Genomic DNA, 27,266 nt, shown 5'->3' on the forward strand with positions numbered 1-27,266 from the left:
CTTTGCCCCTTCCACCATGTGAGGTTACAGCAAAAAGACAGCCAGTTAGGATGCAGGCTCTCACCAAATTCTGCACCTGCTGGCACCTTGTCTTGGACTTCCAGCCCCCAGAACTGCAAAAAATAAATTTCTGCTATTTCTAAGCTACCCAATCTATGGTATTTTTGTTATAGCAGCCCACATGGACAAAGACACTCCAAAACCAAATAATGTTCCCACTTTTGGGTACTGAAATTTGTTCCAGTTAGCTATTGCTGCACAAGAAATTACCCCAAAACTTAGTGGCTTCATAAAAACAATCATTTTATTTTATTTCACAATTTTGTTGGTCATAAATTCAAGGAGGGCTCAGTTGCAGATTCTTCTGCTCCACGTAGCATCAACTGAGGTCACTTGGTGGTATTCAACTAATAGATGGGTTGGTCTCTGAGAACCTCACTGTATAAGAAAAATCCAGATTTTTCCTTCCTATCTTGGGAAAAATCCAGTTCTTCCCTATTACGAGTTTCTTCTCTGTGAGTCTCCTTTACTACTGCCACAGAACGCTTGACTTCTGATTGACCACCAAATGTGTGGAGGTTTTTCCCCACAACAAGCAATTCTCTGTGACACCAGCTTGGTGTCCTACGACTCAACTCAATTCTGACACAAAGATAGTGTCAGATCCCACAGGTGAAGGGCTCAGTCCCACAAGACTGCCCCCCGCTTCAGACACCAGTTGCAGGCCCAGGCTATCACCGGTGCTTCTGACCAACCAGCTACAGATCAGAGGTTTCAACATCTCCTTCTTGGGTTGGATTAATTTGCTAGAGCAGCTCACAGAACTCAGGGAAACACTTACTTAACTTACCAGTTTATTAAAGGACATGATAAAAAATACAGATGAACAGCCAGATGCATAGGGCCAGGGCTGGAAGGGTCCTGAGCACGGGAGCTTCTGTCCCCGTGGAGTTGGGGTGCGTCACCCTCCCAGTGTGGATGTGTTCGCCCACCTGGAAGCTCTCCAATCCCCTCCCGTTGGGATCTTATGGAGGCTTCCTCACTAGGCATGATCAGTTATTAACTCCATTTCCAGCCCTTCTCCCCTCTCTGCAGGATAGGGGATGGGACTGAAAATTCCAAGTTTCTAATTATAGCTTGGTCTTTCTGGTGACCAGCCTCCACCCAGGATCTCACCCAGGGTCACCTCAACAGAACAAAGGTGCTCCTAGTGCTCTTATCACTTAGGAATTTACAAAGGTTTAGGAGCCCTGTGGCAGGGATGGGGTCAAAGACAAATACTAGAACAAGAGATGCTCAGAGTGCTCTTATCATGTAGAAAATTACAAAGGTTTCAAGAGCTCTGTGCCAGGAACCAGGGGCAGAAGCCAATGTATATTCTGTATCATCTCATGCTCACTCATATGAGGAGCATACTGGAGGGACGACGCTAAGGCTGTGCTCAGCTGAGACTGTCCACTCGAGCGCCTACGCTTGTCCTCTCTGTGTGATTAGCCAGCACTCCTCACAGCATGGTGGTCGCAGGGTAATCAGGCTCTTGCACAGTGGCTGGATTGCTCCAGAGTGAGCATTCCAATGGGGTAAGTGGAAAGTACATGATTTCTTATGACCTAGCCCCAGAAGTCCCAGAACATTACTTCCACTGCATTCTGTTGCTCAAGTGGGGTCTAAGCCCAACCCAGATGCAAGGAAAGTAGAGCAATAGGTTTTACCTCTTGATGGGGAAATTGCCTGTGTTCAGGGTGGGAAGTAATTGGTGAGAGACATCATGGAGACAAGTTACCACAAATAGAAAATATCTAAACTGAAGCAGAGATTTTAAAAAATAAAATAAAATACAGAAAAGAGTGTTAGAGACATGTGGAACCCAGGAATAAGAACTGAAACCTGAGAACTGGAGTCCTGTAAGAGAGGAGTAAGAATTGGAGCAGAAGCAATATTTGAAGAGAATGACTGAGAATTTTCCAGAATTAATTAGAGACATCAAAGCACAAATTCAAGTAACACTGCAAACCCCAGCAGGATAAATACAAAGAAAAACCACACTTTGTATAGTAAGAATGCTGAAAAACAAAGGAAAAAACAGTAAATCTTAAAAGCATCCAAAGAAAAAAGATACATTCCCTTCAAAGAAGCAACAAATAAGATTGACAGCTGACTGCTCAGCAGAAAGGACACACAGTGAAACAGCATCTCTGAAATACTGAAGCAAAATAATTCCCAACCTAGAACTTTATAACCAAAGAGAATGTCCTTCAAACATGGAGGGAAATAAAGACCTTTCAAACATACAAAAACTGAGAGAATTTCTTGTCAGTAAATTTATCATTAAACCTAAAACTTCAGAAAAGTTCTTAAGACAGAAGAAAAGTGAACCAATAGTGAATTACAGAATTGAAGAAAAGAATGAAAAGCGCAGAAAGGGTAAATATATGGATTAAAATAAATGAATATTGACTGAGCAGTGACTATACAAAACAATAATGGTAACATTATGTGGGGCCTAAAATACATGTAGAAACAAAACAGAAACTAACAGTAATGCCAAATCCAGGAAAAGTCTATGGAATTGAAAGGTTTTAAGCATCTGTAATTAATAGAGAAATGGTAAAAAGTAATAACTTGCATTAAGAAATGGTAAAAAGCAATAATATGTTGCATTTGCAACAAGAATTCTTGTTGCAGTCTCTAGGTTAACTACTAAAAGAATGATAAAAGAAGTATAGCTAACTATAAAAGGAAGCAATTAAAAATATTTGATCGTCCAAAAGAAATCGATAGTAAAAAGAAAAAAAAAACCATATAACCGCCACCGGTTATAAAGAGAAAAAAATTAATAAGGTGGTAGATATCGACAAAATTATACATTAAATATGAATAATCTAAATATTTCCAAGTAAAAGATCACAATTGTCAGACTAGATTTTTAAAAATCAATCATATACTACTTAAAGAAAATAAACCTTAAATACAAGGACTCAAAAAGATTGGAATTAAAAGGATGGGGGAAAATATACTAGGCAAATATTAACCAAAAGAAATTTAGTCTAATCACAGTAATATCAGACACAGGAGAATTTAAGGCAAGAACCATTAGGAAAGGTAAAAAGAGACACTGTATAATGTCTCAGTCCATCCGCGCTGCCATAACAAAGTACCACAGACAGGGTGGCTTATAAACAACAGAAATGTATTGCTCACACTTCTGGAGGCCAGAAGTCCAAGATCAAGTTGTCAGCATGGTGGCCTTCTGGCGAGAGCCCTCTTCCCTGTTCACGGCCAGTGCGTTCTCACTGTGCCCCTGCATGGTGCAGGGGCAAGGGAGCCCTCTGGAGCCTCCTTTGTAAGGCACTAATCCCTCATGACCTAAGCGCGTCCCAAAGGCACAGGGGTGAAGTTCGCATGCTCCGCTTTGGCAGCCTGGGGCTCACAGGTCTGGATCCTAGGCGCAGACCTACACACCGCTTGTCAAGCCACACTGTGACAGCATCCCACATACAAAAGATAGAAGAGGATTGACACAGATGTTAGCTTAGCAAAAATCTTCCTCATCAAAATAAATAAAGAAAGAAAAGAAAAATATGTGTATCCATCTGAATCTAGTCGGAGAAGGGAACCACCGAGAAATGTGGACAGGCAAAGTTTAACACAACAAATAACTAACCATTCCAGGGCATGGGAGTGACAAGGGGTTGGCTGGTAAGTGGTAAAGAGAACTTGAAAGAATAAGAGAATATTATAAAGAACTTCATGCTTTAAAAAAAATGACATGATAAAAATGTAGTTTCATAGAAAAACAGAAGTTATCAGAACTGACGAGAAGAAATAGAAAAATCTGAATAGGCCAGTAATCTTAAAGTATTCGAGAAGCTCTGCACTCTGTTTTATTAAAGAAAAAGGCGTCTTCTCAGAGCCTACGTCTGCCAGGATTCTTTTGGTTGTGAAGAATAGGAATCCAGCACAAACTGGGCCCAGCAAAATTTCAGAGTCCTTGGTTCAAAAAACTGGCAAGTCCAGCTCAGCTGTGGCCTGAGGCCCACCTGCACCTGCGATGCTATCGAAGCCTGCTCTCTCCTCTTTACCTGACCTCCCTCTCAGGCAGACCCTCCCCAGGTGCGGGGACAGCACAGCCCCCTCCCCACTGTAGCTCAAAGCTGGGCCTCCATGAGTTTGGCAGTCTTCCTCCGCAGAAATTCCAGCAAGGATCTTGGAGTACCCCTTGCAGTGCCCACTCTGGGCTTCCTGCTGGCCTGGGCAGGGCTGGATTGTGACTTCTGTGGGGCCCTGGCACTTCCGCCTTTGTGGGTCCCTTCCTCCATAAGATATATTTTAAAACTTATTTTACAACTGCATTTCTGTGAAAACAAATATAATCTTGGGCCCCTGAAAGGTCGTTTTTTTTTTCTTCTGATTTTAAGAAAAATTAAACATTTCCATGAGCCCCTGGAAGTACCATGGGCCCTAAGCTCTGTGCTTTCTGTGCCTAAAGGACAAGTCAACCCTTCATGGGGTGACCTGGTTGGCCAGGCCAGGGCCACGTGCCCACCTTGCATCTAGGAAGGTGGGGCCCACCCAAACCACATGAGTTCCTCAAAGAAAACTCAAGGGTCTGTCCCCAAAGAAAGCAGCATGTAGAGAGTTCCAGTGAAGGCAAACCACAGATGACCCAGGCCAGGCACAGCTGCAGAGTTGCACCCTTCTCAGACCCAGACTTCCCTTACCAGGCCTGAGTCTGAGCTGGGGAGGTGGGGAAATGACAGCAGGGGTGAAGACATGGAGGAAAAGCAGCGTGAGCTCTGACCTGGAGGGCTTCACATGAAGGACATCTTTCCCTGGAGATCTATCTTTTTGAGAGTAAAACCCAAAGGCCCTTTCTCAAAATGCTGGTTGGACAGCAAACCTGGGGCTGAATTCATTCATTCATTCTGTCAGTCAACTCTGGTGGAGTGTTAAAACCTTCAGTTTAAAAGGGAGGCACAAATAGGGCCTGCAGGCCACACGGCGCTTGACCCGGGAGCGGAAGGACACGTCATGCTTCAGTGTGTCTAGTGTTTCCTTAAGCTTGGAAGCAGTTGCCTTCCCACTATATGGCCCCTCATCCTCTCTTTATATGAAAGTTGTCCTATGCATTATAGCTACATATATTGCAAAACCTATCCAACAATATTACAATTTTCTCTTTAACAGTCATTTATATTTTTAAAGAATTTAGGAGGAGAAAAATACTCTAGTATATCTACCCACATCGTCAGTGTTTCTGTTGCTCTTCTTTCATTGCCAAGTCTCAAGTCTCCCCCCTCTATCGTTTCCCTTCTCCTTGGCAAACTCCCTTTAGCATTCCTTTTGTAGCAGCTCTGCTGGTGACGAACCTCGGTGTGCCGTCCCCTGAGAACATCTTTATTTCACCGTCATTCTTAAAGGATATTTTCTCTGGATATAGAATTCCAGACTGACAATTATTTCCTTTCAGCACTTTGAAGATGTTGCTCCACTGTCTTCTGGCCTCCACGGTTTCTGATAAACAATCCACAATCCACGGTCATTTGAATTGTTGTTCCCTCATATGCAACATGTCACTTTTCTCTGGGTAATTTCAAGATTTATTCTTTTTTCCACGTTTATTGAGCTGTGACAGACACAAAACGTTGTGTAAGTTTAGTGTACACAACGTGATGATTTGATACACTTATATATTGTGAAATGATGACCACATTAAGGTTAGTTAACACCTCTATCACTCACAGTACCTTTTTTGTGTTTTTGTGGTGAGAACATTTAAGATTTACTCTCAACTTTCAAGTATATAATACAATATTGTTAACTATAGTCACCATGCTGTACATTAGATCCCCAGAACGTATTCATCTTATAACTGAAAATTTGTAGCCTTTGACCAACATCTCTCCATTTCCCCCACCTAGCCCCTGGTAACCACCATTATACTCTTTGTTTCTATGAGTTTGGCTTTTTCAGATTCCACACGTAAGGGAGATTCTACACTTTTTGTCTGTCTCTGTCTGACTTATTTCACTTAGCATAATGCCTTCAAGGTCCATCCATGTTTTCACAAAAGGCAGAATTTCATATTTTTTAATGGCAGAATAAGAGTCCATTGTACTTATACATACCACATTTTCTTTATCCATTCATTTGTCGATGAACAGTTAGGTTGTCTCCATGTCTTGGAGAATAATGCTGCTGTGAATATGGGAGTATAGATATCTGTTCAAGAAAGTGATTTCATTTCCTTCTGATATGTACCCAGAGTGGGATTTCTGGATCATTTGGCAGCTCTAATCTTAATTGAATTTTTGGGAGAACCTCCATGCTGTTTTCCGTAGTGGCTATACCAGTTTACATTCCCACCAACAGTGTACAAGGGTTCCCTTTTCTCCACATCCTCAGTAACACTTGCTATCTCTTATCTTTTTGATAATAGCCATTCTAACAAGTGTGAGGTGGTAGTTTATTGTGGTTTTGATTTGCATTTCCCTGATAATTAGTGATGTAGAGCATCTTTTCATGTACCTGTTGCCCATTTGTATGTCTTCTTTGGAAAAATGTCTATTCTAATCCTCTGCCCATCTGTTAATAGGATTATTTAGTTGTATGAGTTGTGTGAAATGTATTATATATCTTATAAGTTAGATGGTTTGCGAATATTTTCTCCCATTCCATAGGTTGCCTTTTCATTTTGTTAATGGTTTCTTTTGCTGTGCAGAAGATTTTTAGTTTGATGTGGTCCCAGTTTTGATTTTTGCTTTTGTTGCCTGCACTTTCAGTGTCATATCCAAAATATTGTTGCCAAGACCAGTGTCAAGCTGCTTTTTCCCTATGTTTTCTTATAGGAGTTTTATAGTTTCAGACCTTATGTTTAAGTCTTTAATACATCTTGCGTTCATTTTTATGAGTGGTGTAGGACAAAGGTCCAATTTCATTCTTCTGCATGTGAATATCCAGTTTGCCCCATATCATTTATTGAAGAGATTATCATTTTCCCACTGAGTATTCTTGACTTTTTTATCAAATATTAGTTGACTGTATATGTGTGGGTTTATTTCTGGGCTCTCAGTTCTGTTCTATTGGTCTATGTGTCCATTTTTAAGCCAGTACCATACTGTTTTGATTACTATAGCTTTGTAATAAAGTTTTACATCAGTAAGTATAATGCCTCCAGCTTTGTTCTTCTTTCTCAGGATTGCTTTAGCTATTTGGGTTCTTTTGTGGTTCCATACAAATTTTAGGATTTTTTTTCTACTTCTGTGAAAAATGCCATTGGAATTTTGGTAGGGATTGCATTGAATCTATAGATGGCTTTGGATAGTATGGACATTTTAATAATATTAATTCTTCCCATCTATGAAGACTCAAGATTCAGGATTTATTCATAGTCTTTAGTTTTCATCAGCTTGTTTATGATGTGTTTGAGTGTAGTTTTCTTTGAGTTTATCCTATTTGAGATTTGCTAAGCTTCTTGAATCTATAAATGTTTGTCTTTCATCAAATTTGGGAAATTTTCAGCCATTATTTCTCCCATTTTTCTTTTGTACCAATCACTTTCTCTCCTCTTTCTGAGATGCCAATAACACGAATCATAAATCTTGTGATATTGTCCCATGATCTCTGAGGCTCTTCTTTTTTTAACTTTTTGTTTCTCTGTATTTTTTCAAGTTGGATGATTTCTAGTGCTCTACCAACAAATTCACTATTTTCTCTGTTGTCTCCATTTTGCTATATGTCCCACCCAGTGAATTTTAAATTTTAGATATTGTATTTTTTGGTTCTAAAATTTCCATTTGGTTGTTTCCAGGTATCCGCTGAGAACATCTGTCTCTCCATTTTTTTTCAAGAGTGTTTCCTTTTACCTCCTGGAGCATAGTTACAACAGCTGCTTCCACATCTAGATTGTCTTGGGGCGGGGGTGGGGGTCGGCGGGGGAGTGTGGCATCTTTTGTTGATTGTCTTTTCCCTTGAGAACTGGTCACATTTTCCTTGTTATTGGTACTTCAAGTAGTTTTGGATTGTACCCTGGACATTTTGAATATCATGTTGTGAGATGTGACATTCTGGGTACTATTAAAACCCTCTAGAGAATGATTTTTTTTTGTGGCAGTTTTAGCAGTCAGTCAAACCTGGTTAGGTTCAGACCACAAGTTCTGCCTTACCTTCTGTGTGTGGAAGATACAATGTCACCTTAGTTTTCCAAGGCTTTGCTTGGTGGGAATGTAAAATGGCACAGCTACTCTGGAAAATAGTTTGACAATTTCCTGTAAAACTAAACATGCACTTATCATACGACCCAGCAATTGTACTCTTGGGCATTTATCTCAGAGAAATGAAAACTTAGGTTCATAGAAAAACCTGTACCTGAATGTTCACAACAGCTTTATTTATAATAGCCCAAACCGGAAACAACTGAAATGCCCTTTATAGGGTGAATGGTTAAATGAACTCTGGTAGAACCACACAATGGGCTACTACTCAGTGACAAAAAGGAACAAGCTCTTGACACATGTCACAACTTGCATATATCTCACAGGAATTACACTTAGTGGAAAAAGCCAGTCTTAGAAGGTAATGTCCTGTGCGATTCCATCATACAACATTCTCAAAATGACAAAACTACAGACACGGAGACCAGGTTAGTGGTTGCCAGAGGAAAGGGAAGGGGATGAGGGTGGGTACAACTGTAAAGAGAAAGCAGGAGGGGTCTATTTGTGGGGATCGAGTAGTTCTGTGTCTTGATTGTGGTAGTGGTTACACAATACATGGGATAAAATTGCATAGAAACACACACACACGAAAATGCATATAAAAGCTGGCGAAATCTGAATAAGGTCTGTTGTCCAGTTAGTAATATTATACCAATGTTACTTTCGTGGGTTTGATATTGCACTACACTTACATAAGATGTCACCATTGGGGGAGCTGGGTGAAGGGCACAAAGGAGTTTCAACCTCCTATGAACCTGTAATTATTTCAAAATAAAACCTTTTCAAAAAACGTTTCCATGCTGCTTGGGTCTGTTCTGTGCAGCCTGGAGATGAGTCAGGGACAGGCATTGGCTCATCCGCTGAATTAGGGATCCCTCCTCCAGCTCTCTCCTCTCTGGGATTTGCCCCTCATGCTCTGGCTCACATGGGTTTCCTCTCAGAGTTTTAGGTGTTCATGCTGCTGGCACAATACTGCAGCTCTGCAACCAGGGCTGTCCTCAAGGCAGGGGCAGGAGAGAAAAAAGGAAAAATAAAAACGAGCTCAAGGATTCTCCCACACACACTTCCTCTTGCAGAGGCCCCTTTCCCCGGCCTCTGGCTAGACAGATGGTTTCTCTGCACAGCTGTATATTGGACCTCAGTTCAAAAACAAGAGACAAGAGAGGAAAAGAAGAACTGAGACTCCCAAGCCCATATGGTTCATTCTTCAAGTTTTGGCTCTTCCTTCCAGTCCACCCCCATTGTGGGTGCATCAGAGTCCATGGCTGGTTACTTGTTTACTTTGTCCAGAGTTTTCAGTTGTAATCAGTGGGGCAGACAGATTGTAATGGTCTTTCTTCATCTTGGCCAGAATCAGAACCCATAAATTTAACTTTTAACCTTCTCAATTATCGTGCGAGATAGATATTAATTCCTCCATTTTAAAGCTAAAGAACTTGAGACTTAAAGAGGTATAGTCACCTGCCCAAACCCATATAGCCAATGCTAAGGTGAAAATATACATACAATTCGAATTAGCCCATGGAACAGGTGTGTGGAGTGAAGTCAGAAAGCAGGAGAGGGCAAAGCAAAAAGGAGACAGGAAGTGGAAGAACAGAATGGTGGGGAGAAAGAGCATGAAATGGGAGAGAAAGGGAAGAAGAGGCAGAGAAGGAGGAGAGAGTGGAGAGAGGGGGAGGTCTCTTTCCCACAGGTCAGGGCAGCCTCAGGCAACAGCAGCTCTGCGCTGAGAGGACCTGTCCAGAGCTCGCCCCGTGACAGACATCCCTCCTCCATGAAGTTAATGTGAGCAGGCCAGCCAGTCTAAGCAACGAAGTAATCTTAGCCCCCTTTCCCATCAGGGCAATCAGTCTTGGCTTTTCTTTGTTGACCCTATTTGTCCAGGGGCAGCTGGACAGGTCACCTCAACTGTCTGAGGATGAGGACTTTTATTCTACAGTTGAGGGATTGCTTTCTCTCTCTGTACCCAACAGGAATGAGAAACTATGTTGTTCCAGCTACCGCTGGCATCTATCTGCAGCTGTGAGAGGAGACAGCCTGGGGACAAAGCCCACGCAGGCTAGCCTTCCTGGAACCTCCTTTTCCTCTGGATCTCCTTCCCAAGTGAACCAGTTTAAGTCAGGGCTTTTATTACTTGCAGCCGAAGCACCTTGATTGATTCCAAGCCTGAGCCACTCTTGGACGTGTTTCAGGGGCCACCCATCCCCAGGGTGCTGCTGGAGAACCACCTGACTCTGAGCCAGGACAAGAGCAAGCCTACCTCTGGTCATAGGTAGGGTCTCCATGTGCATCTGTTATTGTCCCTACCCAGATCTCCATCCCATATGCTTACAAGTGCATGCTTGAGTTTTTGGTTTTGGTTTTTTTCCCCATACCAATAACCAATTCTTCAACTCCCTGGACACCAACCAATCCTGACACCAACTGAGTGTCCCACAATCCAATTCAATTCTGATGCCAACTCCAGGTAGTTAACTCCGCAGGTTACGGGCTCAGTCCCACAGACTGGCCCTCCTTCAGATGCCAGTCACAAGTGTCAGATCCACACGTTACCTGCACTTCCATCTGACTTGGCTCAAAGTTGGGGGTTCCTGCAACCTGCCTCCTACTTCAAGTTTGATAGTTTGCTAGAACAATTCATAGGACTCAGAAGAACACTTTACTTACTATTACCAGTTTATTATAAAGGATACAACTCAGGAATAGCCAAATGGAAGAGGTGCATAGGCAAGGGATGGGGGAGGTATGTGGAACTTCCATGCCCTCTCCAGGTGTGCCACCCATTCAGCACCTCCATGTGTTCCTCAACCTGGGAATTCTCAAAACCCTGTTGTTTAGAGGTTTTATGGAGGTTCCAATACATAGGCACGATTGATGAAATCATTGTCCATTGGTGATTAACTTAATCTCCAGCCCTTTTCCCCTCCCGAGAGGTTGGCCAGTAAAGCTGAAAGTTCCAACCCTCTAATCATGCCTTTCTGGAAACCAGTCCCCATCCTGAAGCTATCTAGGGGCCCCTAGCTACCTCGTCTCCTTAGCATACAAAACACACTCTACCACTCCGTAGATGCCAATGGTTTTAGAAGCTGTGTGCCAGGAACCAGGGACAAAACCCAAATTCTGAGTCCATGGGGTTGGGTCAAGGGGACTCCATGTCTGCCTCCAGGGGTGAGCATGTGGTAAGGTCTGGCCAATCAGAGTATTTTATCCACTTGATCAGAGCAGTTGGCTCAGTGGTGAACTCATGTCATGACACAAACCAGTGAGACTCAGAAGATGGAATGAAAAGTCCATTGAGAAAGAGAAGGATTTTCTTTCCTGCTGTGCCCTTCTGGGATTCTGAGAGAATAGAATGTACCCCCTGGACCTACTGGGGGTCATCTTGCACCCAGATGAGGAGAGCCCACCTGAGAATGAAGGCAACTGAGAAGAGAGCAAGGTTGAAAGGTCGCCAGAGGAAGCCCAATGCTGACAATATCACTTGCCCTCCTAGATTCAGTTGTGCCTGAGGTTAGACCAACCTCCAGACTTTTCATAAGTGAACAAGTAAATTCTCCTCCACAGTGAGTTGAATTTCTGATACTTGCAACTAAAATGGCCCCAATCAGCACATACCTCCCTGCACTTGCAGGGCCACCAGCCTGCTGCAGGGCCTTCCCCACCTGCCTTCTCCACTCCTACCCAAGAATCCCAACTCCTTCTTCATTCCTATAGTTAGGTTCTCTCAGTCAGGAGGAGCTCCCTTCTCTAGGCAAGGCCTAATTTGGGAGTCTTTTAAAATGAGTAGTACGGGGAAGACTGCAGGATGCCAAGCTACCTAGAGCCCAGGCAGAGAGTTTTTCTGTGCCCCTCTGCTCCACTTATCTCAGTTAAATAGATAAATTTATTTTACCGGGTAGGACTGTGTTCAGATGCAAATAATGGGAATCTTTCCCACAGTGGTTTAAACAAAGAAGTGCAGAAGAAAGCAGAGGGCACGGACCCAGGTGCCTCCGCCCTTGCTCCTCCGCCACCCTCGTTAGGCACAAAGTGGGGGTTCTCTGCCTGATATGCATAAAGAAAAACCAATTACCACAGCATCAGCCTTTGAGAAAAGAAAAAGCTTTTACTGTGAGGTCGGCCAGCAAAGAGACAGGAGGCAACACTCTCAGAACTGTGTCCCCAATCCAGGGCTTGGGGCAAAATTTAAGGGATGATGGGCAGGATGGTCTGAAGTGTGGAGATAGATGATTGGAGGTGAGGAGGAGTGAGGTAATGATCATCTGCACAAGCACAGTCACGCTCCATGGCTCCTCACAGGACCCATGTTCAAAGATGGTGCGTTAGTGTGATCTGAGGGTGGAGTTTTCAGCCCCTCGACGTCAAAAGGGTTACTCATCGGGCATTTGCACAGGCCCCCAGTTGATGGGTTGGTGGTCTCAACCAGCCTGAACTGGAAAAGGGATAGTGTCTCAGTTCCTGAAAAACAACTTTTAATTACTCTGTTGATAAGATAGGGTCAGTTGAACTGGTCCTAGTGGACACGTGGTTATACCCTTAGTGTGTGGCTTCTATCCTCATGGTCCCTTGTTGGCAGGAGGAGGGGAAGTTGCGGCCCAGCAGAACTTCCCTCCCAGTACATTGGCCTGAAAGGCATCTTGGCTGGGATGTGCCCTGAGGGTGGGGATCCTTGATCGTTTGCTTGTATATTCCAAGGACCTAGAACTGCCGCTCAGTAAACATGTGCCGAACGAACGAGCGGTTGCAGGAGTGCACGGGTGTGTGCGTATACAGGAAAACTGGGTTTTTACCTCCTGTAGCCCCTACAGTGGGGTCAGGCAGGGAAGAGGTGGCTGGAGTGGCACCAAGTCACCCCTCACAGCATCTGCCACCCATTCTCCACGTTGGCACGCAGTCTTCTGTCATTCCCCATGGGTCTTCGTCCTCTATAGGTGAAATCTCTTGGGAGATTTCTTTTTTTTTATATATCTGAGCACATCTAGAGACCCCAACCCCAAACTTTCTTAGGAGATTCTTAGCCACCATGGGGCATATACTTCTCTAGGGAGATGCGTTCTCCACCTTTTTCTAACTTTCCCTGGGGCAAAAATGATTGGCAGGAATGAGACCCAACTGTGATTTCAGCAGGGGTAACAGCTGGCCCGTTCTGCCTTCAGTAAAAACCAAGCTGGCACAGTTTTTGAACAAGGACTTCTTACAGGAACATTGCCAGTATTCATATCCCATGTGCTACAATAACGTGAGATTTATCTTTAGCAAAGGTGCACACAGTCAATAGACCAAATTTATGTCGATTTTCTTCCCTCAAGGAATAGTGATAGAATAATTAAATGTATGGAGAGTATTAGGCCTGTGAAGGAGAAATTGACTCAGGATCATCTGGAGCCACCCACAACTCTGCCAGCCCAACCCCCACAATAGCCCCACCTTCCTACCCTTGGCTCCACCTGCCACAACCCACAACTTCTATTAGGTTCCTCAGTGGTCTCTTGATGGATCATCAGAGAGATCTTCTTTACATGTAATTGCAAAAAGCACACATTTTGAAAATAGAAAAAAAAAAGGAAAGTAAAAACAGTCACCCATAATCCTCCCAAACAAACCAAACTATTTTCATTTTGCTAGTTTCCTCTGGGCCTTGTTCACACACATGGACTTACTTTACAGAGTGACAAGAAGAGATTTATTTTGTATTCTGTGCCTGCACTCAACAGTACATCATAAGTGTTCTTCACGTTGCTACAGCTTGTTTGATATATTAATAGCTGCATAATCATCCTCATGTTTCTTGTACCATAATTTGCGTAACAAATAAATGAGTTTATTTCCAACTTTTTGCCCCTGTAGCTAATGCAGCAATAAACATCCTTGTGTACATGGTTTTGTTTTATTTTTATCGTGTTGAATGTTGTTTAAAAGCAGCATGAAGGCTGCTGTCAGCTCCGGGCCGGCAGCTTGTGTTGCCCTGCTCCACCTGAATCCCCAGGCTGCCGGTCAGAGAAGAGCTGCTGGGGCCCTAATGTCAATCTCTCAGCTGACCACAGACTGACTGGAAGTGGCACTATCCCCCAGCTGGATGACATGTCTGAAGAGAGGGCCTTGGAAGCCCATCTCCACTTCTGGAAGAAATCAGTGGCGTTCACCTGGCCAGAAGTGGGATCAGGTAGCCTGTGTGGTTTCCCTGCCGCAGACAGAGTTGCCCTTGTCTCCTGTGCCCAATGGGCTATGTTGGCTCTTGGGGACTATTCCTCCACTAGATGCTCTCTTGGCAGGCTGGCTGTCAAGGTGTCTTGCGTTTCTAGGATCAAGTTACGGGCACCTGACTCAAACTAGACAGCTCAGATGCCTTCTTCCCGGAGGGACGTAACGCTGACTCAGCCTAGCAGCAGTGCCCTGATGAAGCCACCCCTCTGTTCCAGCTCCCAGATCCCCAGAGTCACCTGGGTGCTGTCCTTTGTGAGCCCGCCCCTACTACCTTGCCTTCCCCCAGATAAGCTGCCCTGCAGCCTTCCAAGAGTCTCTTTCTGTTCACATCTCTGCCGCCCTTGAACAGAGGGCCCTCCCAGATACAGCAAGATCCCAGGCAGAGGTGCCCTGGGGACCCTGGGGACCATCTCAGGTCAGCCTGGGGACCAGCAGTCAGACACGAGAGCCCACCTGCCCAGGCCAGCTCAGCCCACCCCGCACCTCCTCTCTCAGCTCTTTCTGGCTCAGTCATTCATCACTCTGACCAAACAAAGCTTGACAAAAGACAAGGCGATGCCTTCGATCCTCTAAAGGCAGCCACCCAGCAGCCTGTGCCCACTCAGCACTGGCCCCAGGCCCCACTCGAATTCCTGGACAGAGACTCCCGCTTCCTGGGCTGGGCCGAGTACCAGGAAATCCAGGAGTCGGCTGCATCCTGGGCCTGGCATGACCTGTAGCAGTGAAATGCAGGGGTCCTGGAGCTGGGGGACTGGCTCCTACCCCGGTGCCACCACTCACTTCTCATTAGCTGTGGCAAGGTCACTGGGCAAGGAGCTCACTTCTCTGAGCTTCTGTTTCCTCATCTGCAAAACTGGTGTGAAAATCCTTGTGTCCGGGTTTCCTACAGAAAACTTAATTCCCGGCCCTGGACCATGACAGGTTTCAAATCTGAGCCATTTTGTCTGTCTACAGGGGTTTTCACAGAGCCCCCCCAACCCGATCCGAGCCTGCTCTCACCGACGTGGCCTGTGCACCCTGGGCTCAGAGGACAGCCGGCCGGCAGCCACCTGCCCGCCGCGACTGCCTTGGCCCCCAGGAGACGGAGGAGGCAGCCGCCTCCCTCCTCTGGGGAACTCTGGGAGGCGAGAGGAGCCTGGGCTGTCTCCAGTTTCTGAAGTTCCTGGTATATTAAAAACAAGGAAAGTTGCAGTAACTGTGGTATAACTTGTGTCTACACACAAAAAAAGTATGATACAATATATTCGTGTTATCAGCAGATAATTGCAGAACTGAACACATTTTCTGGTCAACTCTGAGTGGTACGGTCCGGGTCAGACACAACCTCAAAGCCACAGACGGGCCATCTACTTATAATCTGCTGGAGCTGGGGCTGTACCCTCAAAGTCTGAACTTCCAGAAAAAGATGCAACCAAACCCAATGCAGAACCTTCATCAGATCCCATTCAAAGAAAACAGTAAGGGGCGGGGACTACTTTTAGATGTTTGGGAACATTTGAACAGGGTAGGATGTAGGGTTATTTTAAGGAATTACCATTCACTGTCTTGTCATGACAATATAGGAGAACTGTCCAAAGTGTCAAAAAATGGTTCAAGAAAAAAATTTTCAATAAAAGCACTAGACAAGTAAAGCATTTATGACCAAACGTTAACCATGGTTGAACCCAAGTGGTGGGGAACAAGTGCTTCACTGTGTCAGCCTTTCGACTTCTTATACTTGAAGTTTTTCATTAAGAATGATTACAAATTTTGGGTTGCTGACACAAATGTATTGCACATTTTTCAAAATAAGATGCTATTACGTTGTGCGCCTGCTGGCAGTGCAGCACCTGGTGGCTGAGTGTGCAGGACAGTGGCTGGCCTGAATGTCTATTGTTGAGGGCGGCACGTTCTGGGTGACGCCTGTGGGAGGCAGTACTGCGGTCCTCACCCAGGCTGACGCCCGACCCCATCACAGGTCTCTGGGCCACCAGACAAGCCACAGAGGAGTCGGGATGGCTGCGCTAGCTGTAGCCTCCAGCACCCATCATCCAGAGCTAGAGAGGGAGAGCTCATTAGGCCCACTTCACAGAGGAAGGCTGATCCCAGAGGGGACGGGAGCTCGCAGAGGCCGTGCAGTTGACATGTGGTCAGGCAGGGATTTGAACCAGAGGCATTCTGGTAGACCACTCTCAGAAAAATAATAAAAAGAGAGAGAGCAAGCGAGGGAGGCAGGGAGGAGGCCCTGATGCAGTGTCTGCCGATTTCTGTGGTGTAAAGATAACCCTACCACCACAGCCAAGTTCAAGGCATCAGTGGTTAACAAACGACGTACAAAACTCCTGAAGATTTAACAGTCAGCACCATTGATTTGAACCCAGTCCTGGGAGCCCGTCTCCGTCAGCTTTCCTACTCTTTGGCACTTTGCACACAACTTTTACAGTTTTGCCACACCTGTGTTGCACCTGACTTATTTATTAAGTATTTTTCTCTAAGACATCTTACTTTTTAAAGAGAGATGACATTGCTATCATTGAAAGCAAAATGACTTGCTATAAATTAGAACATAAAATTAAAGTCAACATTTAATTATTAAAATTAAAATGTTCTTTGCACTTCTTAAAATACCCTTCCCATGTGGTGCCAGTGACCTAGAGGCTGCATTTTGGGGACCTGGGTCCTGTTCCTCTGCCCGCCTTCTATAAAGGCCATCATGTGAAAGGCCCATGGCATGTCACTGGGTCCTTCAAAAGGAGGAGACAGCAAACCTGATGTGAGTGTAAAAGTGCTCGGCCAGTATTCAGAGACGTCTCTTGTATGGTCTTGATGCCTCTGCAGAGCTCTCCACCTGCAGCATCTCTCAGGACTTCAAGCTCCAGGAGGAACACACTGTGAACACCTTTTTCAGGACTGCCTGCCCCATGGGAACTGCACTGGGTTTCCCCAATCATTTTACCTGCAGCCACAGTTTAGGGGTGGTGTGTAATAATCATCAGCAGCAATGGGGACAGCCAACGTGGACCAAGACCTTCAAGGGATAGAGCCTGGGGGAAAGCAGAAAAGAGAGGATCAGACAGGGGTGAAGGGAGGGCATCTTAAAAAGACAGTGCTGGTATCCACCAAAGCCAGCTACATGTCTTCCATGTGATGCAGCCATTCCACTCCAGAATACAGACTCTCAGAGAGGCATACACATGTCCATCAAAGACACCCAGAGTCTTCATAACAGCTCTGGCCATAGTAGCCCCAAATGAAAATGAATACAAATGCTTATCAACACAAAAATGGACAAATCAAGTGTGGAATACTATACAGCAAAGAAAAAGATCAAACTACTACTACATGCAAAAAAATGAAAGAATCTCACAGATAAAACGTTAAGAAAAAGAAACCAGACACCACAGAGTACATATTGTGTGATTCTATTAAATCACACAATTTGATCTGTTTGATCTACAAAGTTCAAAACAAGGCAAACTAATCTATGGTGATGGAAATCAGAATAGTGGGTGCTAATAGCTGAGAAGCCTAGGGAAGCCTTAGCGGAGCTGGCAATGTTCTCCGCCTTGATCTAGATGGTGGTTACAAAGGTGTTTTTACTTACTGAACAATGGTTGAGCTGTATACATAAGATTTTTTGCACTTTAGCTAAGGTATGTTATATTTCAATATAAAATTTAATAAATAAGGTAAGAAAAAGTAAAAAAACATCAGCATAGTGCTGGGTGAAGAGAGTGAGAAACAGAATGACATAGATAACCAATATTGTTTTCTAATTAGGAAGCACATGTACACTAAACAACGCCACACATAATGCAAGAACACAAATGTTATACATTAAGCACGTTAGAATGGCTGCTTGTGGGGTAAGGAATGAGAGAGAGGGGTAGTGATAGAAGAGAACACATAAATAATAAAATAAGACCAAGGCCTTGCTAGGACCAGAGGGGGATCATGTGCCATCTGAGAAAGAAAAGGAAGAGGAGAAGAGGGAGGAGGAGGAGAAATTAGATTTTGGGCAACCCTCTGAGGTTCCTGACACTGCTCAGGAAATCCAGCTGGGGCTCTGATCCCTGGAGCTCCAAGTGCTACGTAGTCTGCTTTACACACAGTCTGCCCCTGCCTATGGCCCTGGAAAGGCAGACATTGCTCCCAGAGGGGGCAGATCTGCTCCTGAAGGACAGAAGCCCTTATCAGGACCCGGACCTGAGAGGCTGGCAGCTGGGACCACTGGAGCTCCGCAGATAAGGGCAATTCCGCTGAAGCTTACAGGTGACTTGGGATTTTTTGGAAGACAGGAGATGGGAGCAAAGGCGGGGGGGAGTCATGGACGGTAGATTCAGAGAAATGGCCCCACAGAGGAGGGAGTTTCATGGGCAGTATGGGCCTGAGTCAGACCTCAGCACGTGCCCTTCATGAGATCTGCCATAGCCAAGTACCACCTGTGCGTTTATTTACTTCAGACTTTTAATCAACTCACTTTTTTTTTTTACTTCAATCGTTTAAAAGGTAGTTTTGTCCAAAGTGTTGGTATGGATGTGGAGAATTTGGAAGCTTTATGCGGGGTTGGTGGAAATGTACAATGGTGTAGTTACTATGGAAAATGGTATGGCAATTCCTCAAAAAATTAAACATAGAACTACCACGTAATCCAGAAATCCCACTTCTGGGTACTTATGCGAAAGAATTGAAATAAGGATCTTGAAGAGGTATTTGTCCATGCATGTTCATAGCAGCATTATTCACAATAGACCAAAGGGGGAAGCAATTCAAGTGTCCACCAACAGATGGATAAAAAAAGAATGGTACAGTCATGCACGGCATAGAAACGTTTTGCTCAACAACGAACTGCATATATGATAGTGGTCTCATTTGATTATAATGGAACTGAAAAATTCCTATTGCCTAGTGATGTCATAGCCATTGTAAAACCTCAGTGAGAGAAAAGGAAACTGCAGGAGAAGAAAAAGAACTCCCAAGAAAATTCACAGTGAAGGGTGTAGCAGAAGCTTTTACAGATCTCAACAAGCTGCTTAAAAAGTTTGAAAACACGACCCCAAGACCGAAAGGTTTTCATTAATAGAGAGGAATGATCAGGGTGCATTATCTGCTTACAAGCAATCTATGATGAAAAAAGAAACAAACCAAGCAAACACCATGGACGTATTTCTGAAAAGAGTGACTCCTCCTCAAGATGAGCCTCGGGCAGGTCCCTGAGGAGGTGTTCCAGAAGAGGCCTTGTTATCACAGGAGAGGACAGCTCCATGCGTGTTATTGCCCCTGAAGACCTTCCAGTGGGACAAGATTTGGAGGTGGAGGACGCTGAGATTGATGATCCTGACCCTGTGCCGGCCTGGGCTAATGTGTGTGTTTGTGTCTTAGTTTTTAACAAAAAAGTTTAAAAAGTAAAAAAGAAAAATAAAAAATTTAAAAATAGAAAAAAAGCTTATAGAATAAGGATACAAAGAAAATATTTTTGTACAGCTATACAATGGTGTAGTAAACTGTTACTGCAAAAAAGTCAAAAAGTTAAAAAAATTAAAAGTTTATAAAGGAAAAAAGTTACAGTAAGCTAAGGTTAACTTATTACTGAAGAAAGATTTAGTGCAGCCCAAGTTACGGTGTTTGTAGTCTTCAGTAGTGTCCAGCGACGTCCGAGGCCTCCACATTCACTCACCACTCACTCACTGACTCGCCCAGAGCGACCTCCAGTCCTGCAGCTCCGTTCACTCAGTGCTTGTACAGTGTGCCCCTTTTATCTTTTATCCCGTATTTTTACTGTGCTTTGTCTATGTTTAGTTATGTTTAGATACACACTGTGTTACAATCGTCTGCAGCACTGAGTATAGTAACACGCGGCCCAGGAGCAGTAGGCTGTACTACAGAGCCTGGGTGTGCAGCAGGCCAGACCATCTAGGCTCGTGCAAGTCACTCTATGGTGTTCACACAACGACAAAATCTTCAAAGAATGCATTTCTCAGAACACATCCCTGGCATTAAGTGGCGTGTGACTGTATATACACACAATGGAATATTACCCATTCTTTAAAAGCAAGGAAATTCTGACACATGCTACAACATGGATGAACCTTGAGGACATTATGCAAAGTGAAATCAGCCAGTCACGAAAGGAGAAATACTGTGTGATTCCACTAACAGGAGGTACCTGGAGCAGTGAACTGCATAGAGACAGAAAATAGAATGGTGCTTACCAGCAGCCAAGGAGAAGGGAGAATGAGGAGTTATTGCTTAATGGGTAGAGAAAGTCAGTTTTACAAGATGAAGAGTCCTAGAGATGGATGGAGGTGATGGCTGCACAACAGTGTGAGTGTGCTTCATGCCACTGAACTGGACACTTTAAAATGGCTACGATGGGGGCCGGCCCCGTGGCCGAGTGGTTGAGTTCACGCACTCCGTTTCAGCAGCCCAGGTTTTGCCGGTTCGGATCCTGGGCGCAGACATGGCACCACTCAATGGGCCATGCTGAGGTGGCATCCCACATGCCACAACTAGAAGGACCCACAGCTAAAATGTGCAACTGTGTACCCAGGGGGCTTTGGGGAGAAAAAGGAAAAAATAAAATCTTTAAAAAAGAAATGGTTACGATGGTAAATTTTATGTTACGTGTATTTACCACAATTCTTAAAAGGTATCACTACTATAAATGAAAAGCCTCTTGCCCCAAAGGCAATGTCTGCACACAATTGAAGACAACTACATGACCAAATGCAGGGCATTGTTAGCATCAGCCCGTGTTTAAAAGGGAGGTTAGTAAGTGCCAGAGAAGTGTTAAAAGTATTCCAGAACCATCTCTCTCCTCGACAAATTCAGAAGGGCTGAGAAGGACTTTAAAGGAAGCCTCTTTCTTCTGATCTGATTTAACAGAGTGGTGTCTGGGGGCCTCTACAATCCGTTCTCTTGCCAGGGGCCATGGGCAGCCCACACTTTGAAAGATCCTTTAAAGAACAAGGAGGGGCCAGCCCCACGGCCAAGTGGTTAACGTTCTGTGCATTCTGCTTCTGCAGCCCAGGTTCACCGGTTCAGATCCCAGATGCAGACCTACACCACTCATCAAACCATGCTGTGGGGGCATCCCACATACAAAATAGAGGAAGATTGGCACAGATGTTAGCTCAGGGCGAATCTTTCTCACAAAAAACAAAAACACAAACAAAATAATAAAGAACAAGGGAGTAGAGGGCATGAGCATCACAGGCAGGGGCAGGCCAGGGCATGCCAAGCGAGAGGAGCAGAGCAAGGAGACCTCCACTGGGGAAGAGTCCCAAGCAGGCCCCAAGTGGCCCAGGGCTGTTTGGAAAGGGAATTCCAGGTCTCCGGTACCTGAGCTTGGGTAACTTGGTCTCATGGACTCCTTGCCCTGTGAGGAAGGGTCCAGCTGGAGGAGGGTCAGAGCAGAGCCCCGTGTGAGTGCTGGCCAAGGGAGGCGGCCTGGTTGCTTTGGTGAAGGTAGGGGCTGTGCTTCCTGGAGGCAAGGAAGCAAGTACACGCCAGTCTCAATAAGCCAGGACAGGGACTAGAGAGACCATGGTAGTCAGGGTGGAAGGGAAGGAATTGGAGGGAGAAGCTGTGAAGCACGTCCCTAAGAAGGCACTCATAGACATGCGATGTTTTAGCCTGCACTGCATCCACATCCTTTCCTTGGAAACAGCACCTCAGTTTTCCTTTCGGAAGCAGCCTCTCTCCAAGATCCGCAGTACACGTGGCTGTGCAAAGCTGACTCTGCCCTTTTCCTACCATAGGAGGCAGGAGATCCAGGCCTGGCTGGTCAGAAGATGCCATCCTTCCCCCACCCCACCTCCCCACCAGAACGATGACGAGTACACAGCCCAATATCCTATAAACTCCTGAATTCAGCTGTACCTGAAGCTAGACCCACCCTTCCCCTTAGCTTACGCTTTAGAAGGGTGCGTAGCTTTAACTGACACGCAGCGTGTGGATGGTGGAGTGTGTGCGTCTAGGGGATCTCACCACAACCTCCTCCTTGTCCAGGGCCTCTGAAAGGTTCATCTAGTCTGTAGTGGTCCTTCCTAACCACTCAGGCGTCCTTACAGTTCCGAGTGCAGCAGACCCCCGATAGTCTTATTTACAGAGAAACACCCGCCGTGTCAACTGTAAGAGTTGCAGTTGACCAGCTGAAACGGGAAATCTCATGGACGTTTAATTTTTTAAGTTAACTGTAAACCTTTAGCTTTTTTTCTTCTTTATTCTAGTCTCAAACTTCTCCATAGGCCCTTGGAAAGCTCCCACGCTCCAGGCCCCGCGCCCGTCACGCCGGACTGAGGACCAGGGCCCGGCGCGGGGCGGGCGGGCGGGAGGCGCGGGCCGAGGGGTGAGCCGGCCAGCTCGGACCCTCGTGCAGGCGGGCGGGAGCGGCAGGGCCTGGGCGCATGCGCGCGGGGGCGGGGCTGCGCCAGGCCTGCGCGTTGCCACTCGGCCGGCGGCGGGGTGGCGGCGAGCGCGCGCCGGAGGCGGCAGCCAGGAGCGGGACTTTGTGCTCACAGACCCTTCTCCTGGCGCGTCCTCCCGCCCCCGCCGCGTCCTCGCGAGGCGCCCCCACTGCGCGGGCCCGGGTCTGGGCCCGGGAGATGGAGGGAGCCCGCTCCCAAAGCTCTGGAGGGGGCCTGAGGAGACGGGCGCGCGCAGCCTGACCAGCCGTCCTCGCCGAGGCCCCACGGGCGCGTCCCCGCGGGCGGGCCGCGGACGTGAGGGCGGCGAGCGGCGGGGCCACGGCTCCGAGGAGGGCCGTGCTCGTGCCCGGGCCCGCGCAGGCTGCGCGCGCGCGCTCCCGCCGCAGCGCCGGCCGCGCCCGCCCCGCCCCTCGGCGCCGGCGCCGGAGCCCGGTCCGCGAGCGGCGGCGGCCGGAGGGACGATGAGCGCGGCGCGGGCGGGCCCGGCCCGGCTCGCCGCGCTCGCGCTGCTCACCTGCAGCCTGTGGCCGGCGCGGGCCGACAACGCGAGCCAGGAGTACTACACGGCGCTCATCAACGTGACGGTGCAGGAGCCCGGCCGCGGCGGCCCGCTCACGTTCCGCATCGACCGCGGGCGCTACGGGCTCGACTCGCCCAAGGCCGAGGTCCGCGGCCAGGTGCTGGCGCCGCTGCCCATCCACGGAGGTGCGTGCGGGCGGCGGGAGGGCGGCGGGGGCCGGCGGCCCCGGGGCGGGCGTCCGCCGTGTGCGGCCCGGCCGTTCGGCCTGGGAACGAGACTCCGGGCGCGCGATGCTCGGCTTTCTGCTTTTTAACGACTTCGGGAACGTTCCTTTCCGTTGAGGTAGCTTGTTGACGGGAGGGCCCTGGAGCGCGAGTTGGCGGAGACAAAGGCGGCGGCGAGGAGCGCCAGCCCCGCGCGGAGGACGCGGCGGGCGCCGGCGGGTGTGCCCGCAGCCCCGGGCGGCGCGGCGTCGCTCTCGGGGTCGGCCCTTCGCTCACGTAGAAGCGGGCCGTTTCCCTCCGGGGCGCGCGGAAGGGGGAGGAGGAAAACGGGCATCCTCCCTGGTGCTCTTGGCTCTTGTCTGTAATTGACGTCTGAAAACCTCACGTTATGAGGAATCTGGTGCCAATTGGAACTAGTAGCCAAGTCTCCAGGTCGCGGGTGCCGGCCGGAGGGGAAACAGGTAAAATTTTCCAGAATTGACTTTGCCGCCGCTTGGCTTATCCTCGTGTCTTCCTATAAACGTGGACTCTGTGCAATTATTTCATGTAAAACGTATGTCTGTATGAATCACTGGTCACGTCTTGAAGGAAACTTTTCCACACTGTGGAGTATGATTTTTTTGTTTTTTGACCCACTGCGAACTTTTTGGAAGACGTCTGCTCTCTTCTCCACCGCCACTCTCACCCTGAGAATGCTGAGAGGGGATTTTTTTTAAGCTGCTATTCGTGTTAAGATGACCTAAACTATGCAGCGTAAATAAGGTAATGGTGTCTGTTTTCATTCTGTAAAATATTGAAAAATCGTGCCCCTGGTGAGATCTGTCTTTGCGTGCTGAAGTGCTGAGCTGTTTTCTTCTGTGAGGCGGTCTGGCTGAGGAAGGAGAACCGCTGTCGGGCTCTCACTGTAGTCTGTCCCCACTTTAGACCCGCCCTTGGAAAGTTCACTTTTACACCAGTGATCAGGTGCTTAGGGTGCGTCTCTCATCTCCACTTTGTTCAGATGGCAGGCAGGGTCTCAGCTTGCCCACAGAAACGTCTTTGGTCCTTGGTTCATTCAGTAAATATTTGTGTATCTGTTCTGTGCCAGTCACTGTGGCTGGGCCGTGTTATGTTGCCAAAGCATGGCACTAACAATGGTAGCCTATTTTCTGGTGCGGAGAACTGGGAGGGTCACGTGGAAGGGGAGGAAGAGGAAGAGAGAGAGGCAAGCTGTTCTGGAGCAAGAGCTGGCCCTGTGCAGTGTTTTGAAATCTGCGGTTTGTCTTTGGGCCTTGGTTCCCCCAGGCATCCGAAATCCATGACCCTCACTTTAGATTCTTGCCTCCAACATGTTCCATGTGCCAGAACTACTTGTTGCTTGCTTGTCACCCCAAACAAAAGCCCCATCTTTGAGAAAGCTTCTTTAGGTGTTCGGATAGAAGGGTATTGGGAACTGATGTGCACTGGTGTGTACATGAAGGTTAGTCCTGTTGCCCTCTCACTGGGGGATAAAGGTTCTGAGTCGTGCTCTACATAAAGCGTGTGACACCAAGAAAGTACTGTCTGACACTAGGAAACTGATTTGGTCACTTAGCCTCAGTTTCATCTGCAAAATAGAATGATGAAATATTTATCTTGTAAGGTTGTTGAAAGGCTTAAATGGTTCCTACATTCTTAAAAGAGGCGGCTTGTTAACCTAAATGAATCCTAAATTGGTGGGGTTTTAGACATAGCATCAAATGAACACATCAGGACGTGTGTGAAGACCGAGTCTGGGTTCAGTTCCCCTGAGTGTCCATCTTCTCTTCCTGTCCTCCATTCTCTAAGATTCCTTTTGTATTTGGACAACACGAGATTGTTCCAGATTTTCTCGTGGTGGTGGTGGTGGTGGTGGGATCCTGCAGGTGGTTTGTGTGGCTTTGTACCAAGGGGTCTGCACACATAGGTTCTTTCAGTCCAGCAGTCCTACTGTGTAAGAAGCACCATTCAAGGCATTGTGGAAGAGAGGGGGGCAAGAGCAGTGAACGGATAATGTCTCTCCTGTTCCTGAAGCTCACATTTTAGTGGGGCTCTTTATAAGTCAGTTTACCTGTAAATTGTTTCTAAACCTATGGGTTTATGTGAAATCCAAGACATTTTTCTGCTTTTGCAGCAGGAAGCTAAGAATATATTTTAAAAAAGAATGGTGATAGAAATCCATTAAAATTATTCGTGTTTAAGAAAATGGCTTATGTCAGTTATATAAAAAAGAATGAAAGAAAATGGCTTAAAATTGGAATAATGTTAAGGTATTTCACATTATGATATTGATTGAGTTTGAAAATTTTGTATTTTTAGAAGAAATATTGCATTCCCTCTGACCTTTATAGCTGTTAAAATTTTGAATTGAAGAGAATTCTTAACATGTTTGTTGAGGGCTTACTGTGTGTTGACACTGAACGAAGTAATGTTCAAATTACAAAAAAATGATATGAGGCAATTTCTGGCAAAAAAAGGGCTATGGTCAATAGATGTGAGATTAATGAAAATTTATTTTGGGGATAAGTGATAGAAATGAACATAAAGACAAAATAACTTTACAGTTTTCGTAGAGCTTAACATAATGACTCATTTTAAATCTATGATTTGGTTTATGAAAGTAGACACCTTTCTTGTTATTTTGCAGTGCTCCTATCAATTAGGCGTGTATGGTTAATTACTGAGCAAGATTTATTTGTCCTATACCTTTAAAGGGAAAATTGGCGATTTTTTTCCTTTCATGCTTTGGTATTTTCGAAGTACATTTTGGAAAGTGTTAAACTTTATATTTCATCAACAAGCAATGTGCTTTGAAAATATATTCTTTATCACTAAATAGAATGCATTAGTAGATGGAGATTCATTTGGTGCTAACAAATTTCATATTTTAACTGATAATTTATTTTTAGAAATGGGCTTTTGGAAGGCAGCTATGCTCACCACCGTACCACCAACGCTGTACAGCTAGAAACAGACTTCTGAAGGAGCATGTCCTGCATTTGCAGATCACAGTTGCTTTTGTCTTACTAACTTACTCAAAGGGTGAGCTTAGAACTAGAAAGAAAATGTAAACCAGCCAGTGTCTTCTGTGGAGCAGACCTTGTGCATGAAATTTGTGTGTGCACGCTGATTTTCTGTCTGAGCCTGTGACGGGGGTTGGGCCAGGAGGAGGCCCTGTGTTGATGATGTCGTTATGTATGCAGATATGCTGCTGGGAAGAATTTGGTATCTGCCGCTTTTGCTTTACATAGAAATTTTCATGATTGGGTGTTACAGCCTTAGAGAATGATTTTACGAAATGATAAACTTTTTTGTATTTGCCGTTTTGCTGACTGTAGGGCTGCAATAAAATTTTTTTTTAAATCTAAGGTTTTTGTGTTTAAAAAAGTGATTCTGTTTGATGAATCCATTAAACCTGAACCAGAATTTCAAAATTCTGATAAAGAGTGAAGGACATTAATGAAAGGGATCATGTAATATTAGAATTCATAATGGCAAAGGCTGGGTCTATAGGATATAGTTAGAGATTTCAGAATATTCAGAGAAAAAGTTGGTATCATCCTGGGAGCACAGCCTCTGAAAGGAGAGAGAATTCAGATGGAGCTGGAGGCTCTAAAAACCAAATTTTGACATGAATTAACCAAGCAAGAAGATAAAGGAGACATATACAATAAATTTATATTGAATTTTACAACTTAGA

At 45.8% G+C, this 27,266-nt stretch overlaps 1 protein-coding gene and 1 long non-coding RNA gene across 10 annotated transcripts in view; one reads left to right on the forward strand and one right to left on the reverse strand.

Annotated features, from left to right (window-relative positions):
• Nucleotides 1–286: 286 nt before the first annotated feature.
• On the reverse strand, nucleotides 287–22,772 carry LOC103541270 (uncharacterized). Its single transcript, XR_542429.2, has 3 exons — nucleotides 22,311–22,772; nucleotides 17,353–17,440; nucleotides 287–5,626 (listed from the first exon to the last, which is right to left on the reverse strand). It is a non-coding gene; the product is annotated as an uncharacterized lncRNA (long non-coding RNA).
• Nucleotides 22,630–27,266, forward strand: part of RNF130 (ring finger protein 130) — a 106,895-nt gene continuing 102,258 nt past the window's right edge. For 2 of the 9 annotated variants that reach the window (XM_070570058.1, XM_070570060.1), the window contains exon 1: nucleotides 22,630–23,530. In XM_070570058.1, coding sequence (XP_070426159.1) covers nucleotides 23,287–23,530 — 244 coding nt within the window. In that variant the 5' untranslated portion in view covers nucleotides 22,630–23,286. Of the gene's footprint in view, nucleotides 23,531–23,684; nucleotides 24,031–27,266 lie in introns of those variants that run through there. The other 7 variants (XM_070570063.1, XM_070570061.1, XM_070570055.1 and 4 more) reach the window with 6 other exon arrangements.

The sequence above is a fragment of the Equus przewalskii genome, chromosome 13, assembly GCF_037783145.1.
Source record: "Equus przewalskii isolate Varuska chromosome 13, EquPr2, whole genome shotgun sequence".
Lineage (NCBI taxonomy): Eukaryota > Metazoa > Chordata > Mammalia > Perissodactyla > Equidae > Equus > Equus przewalskii.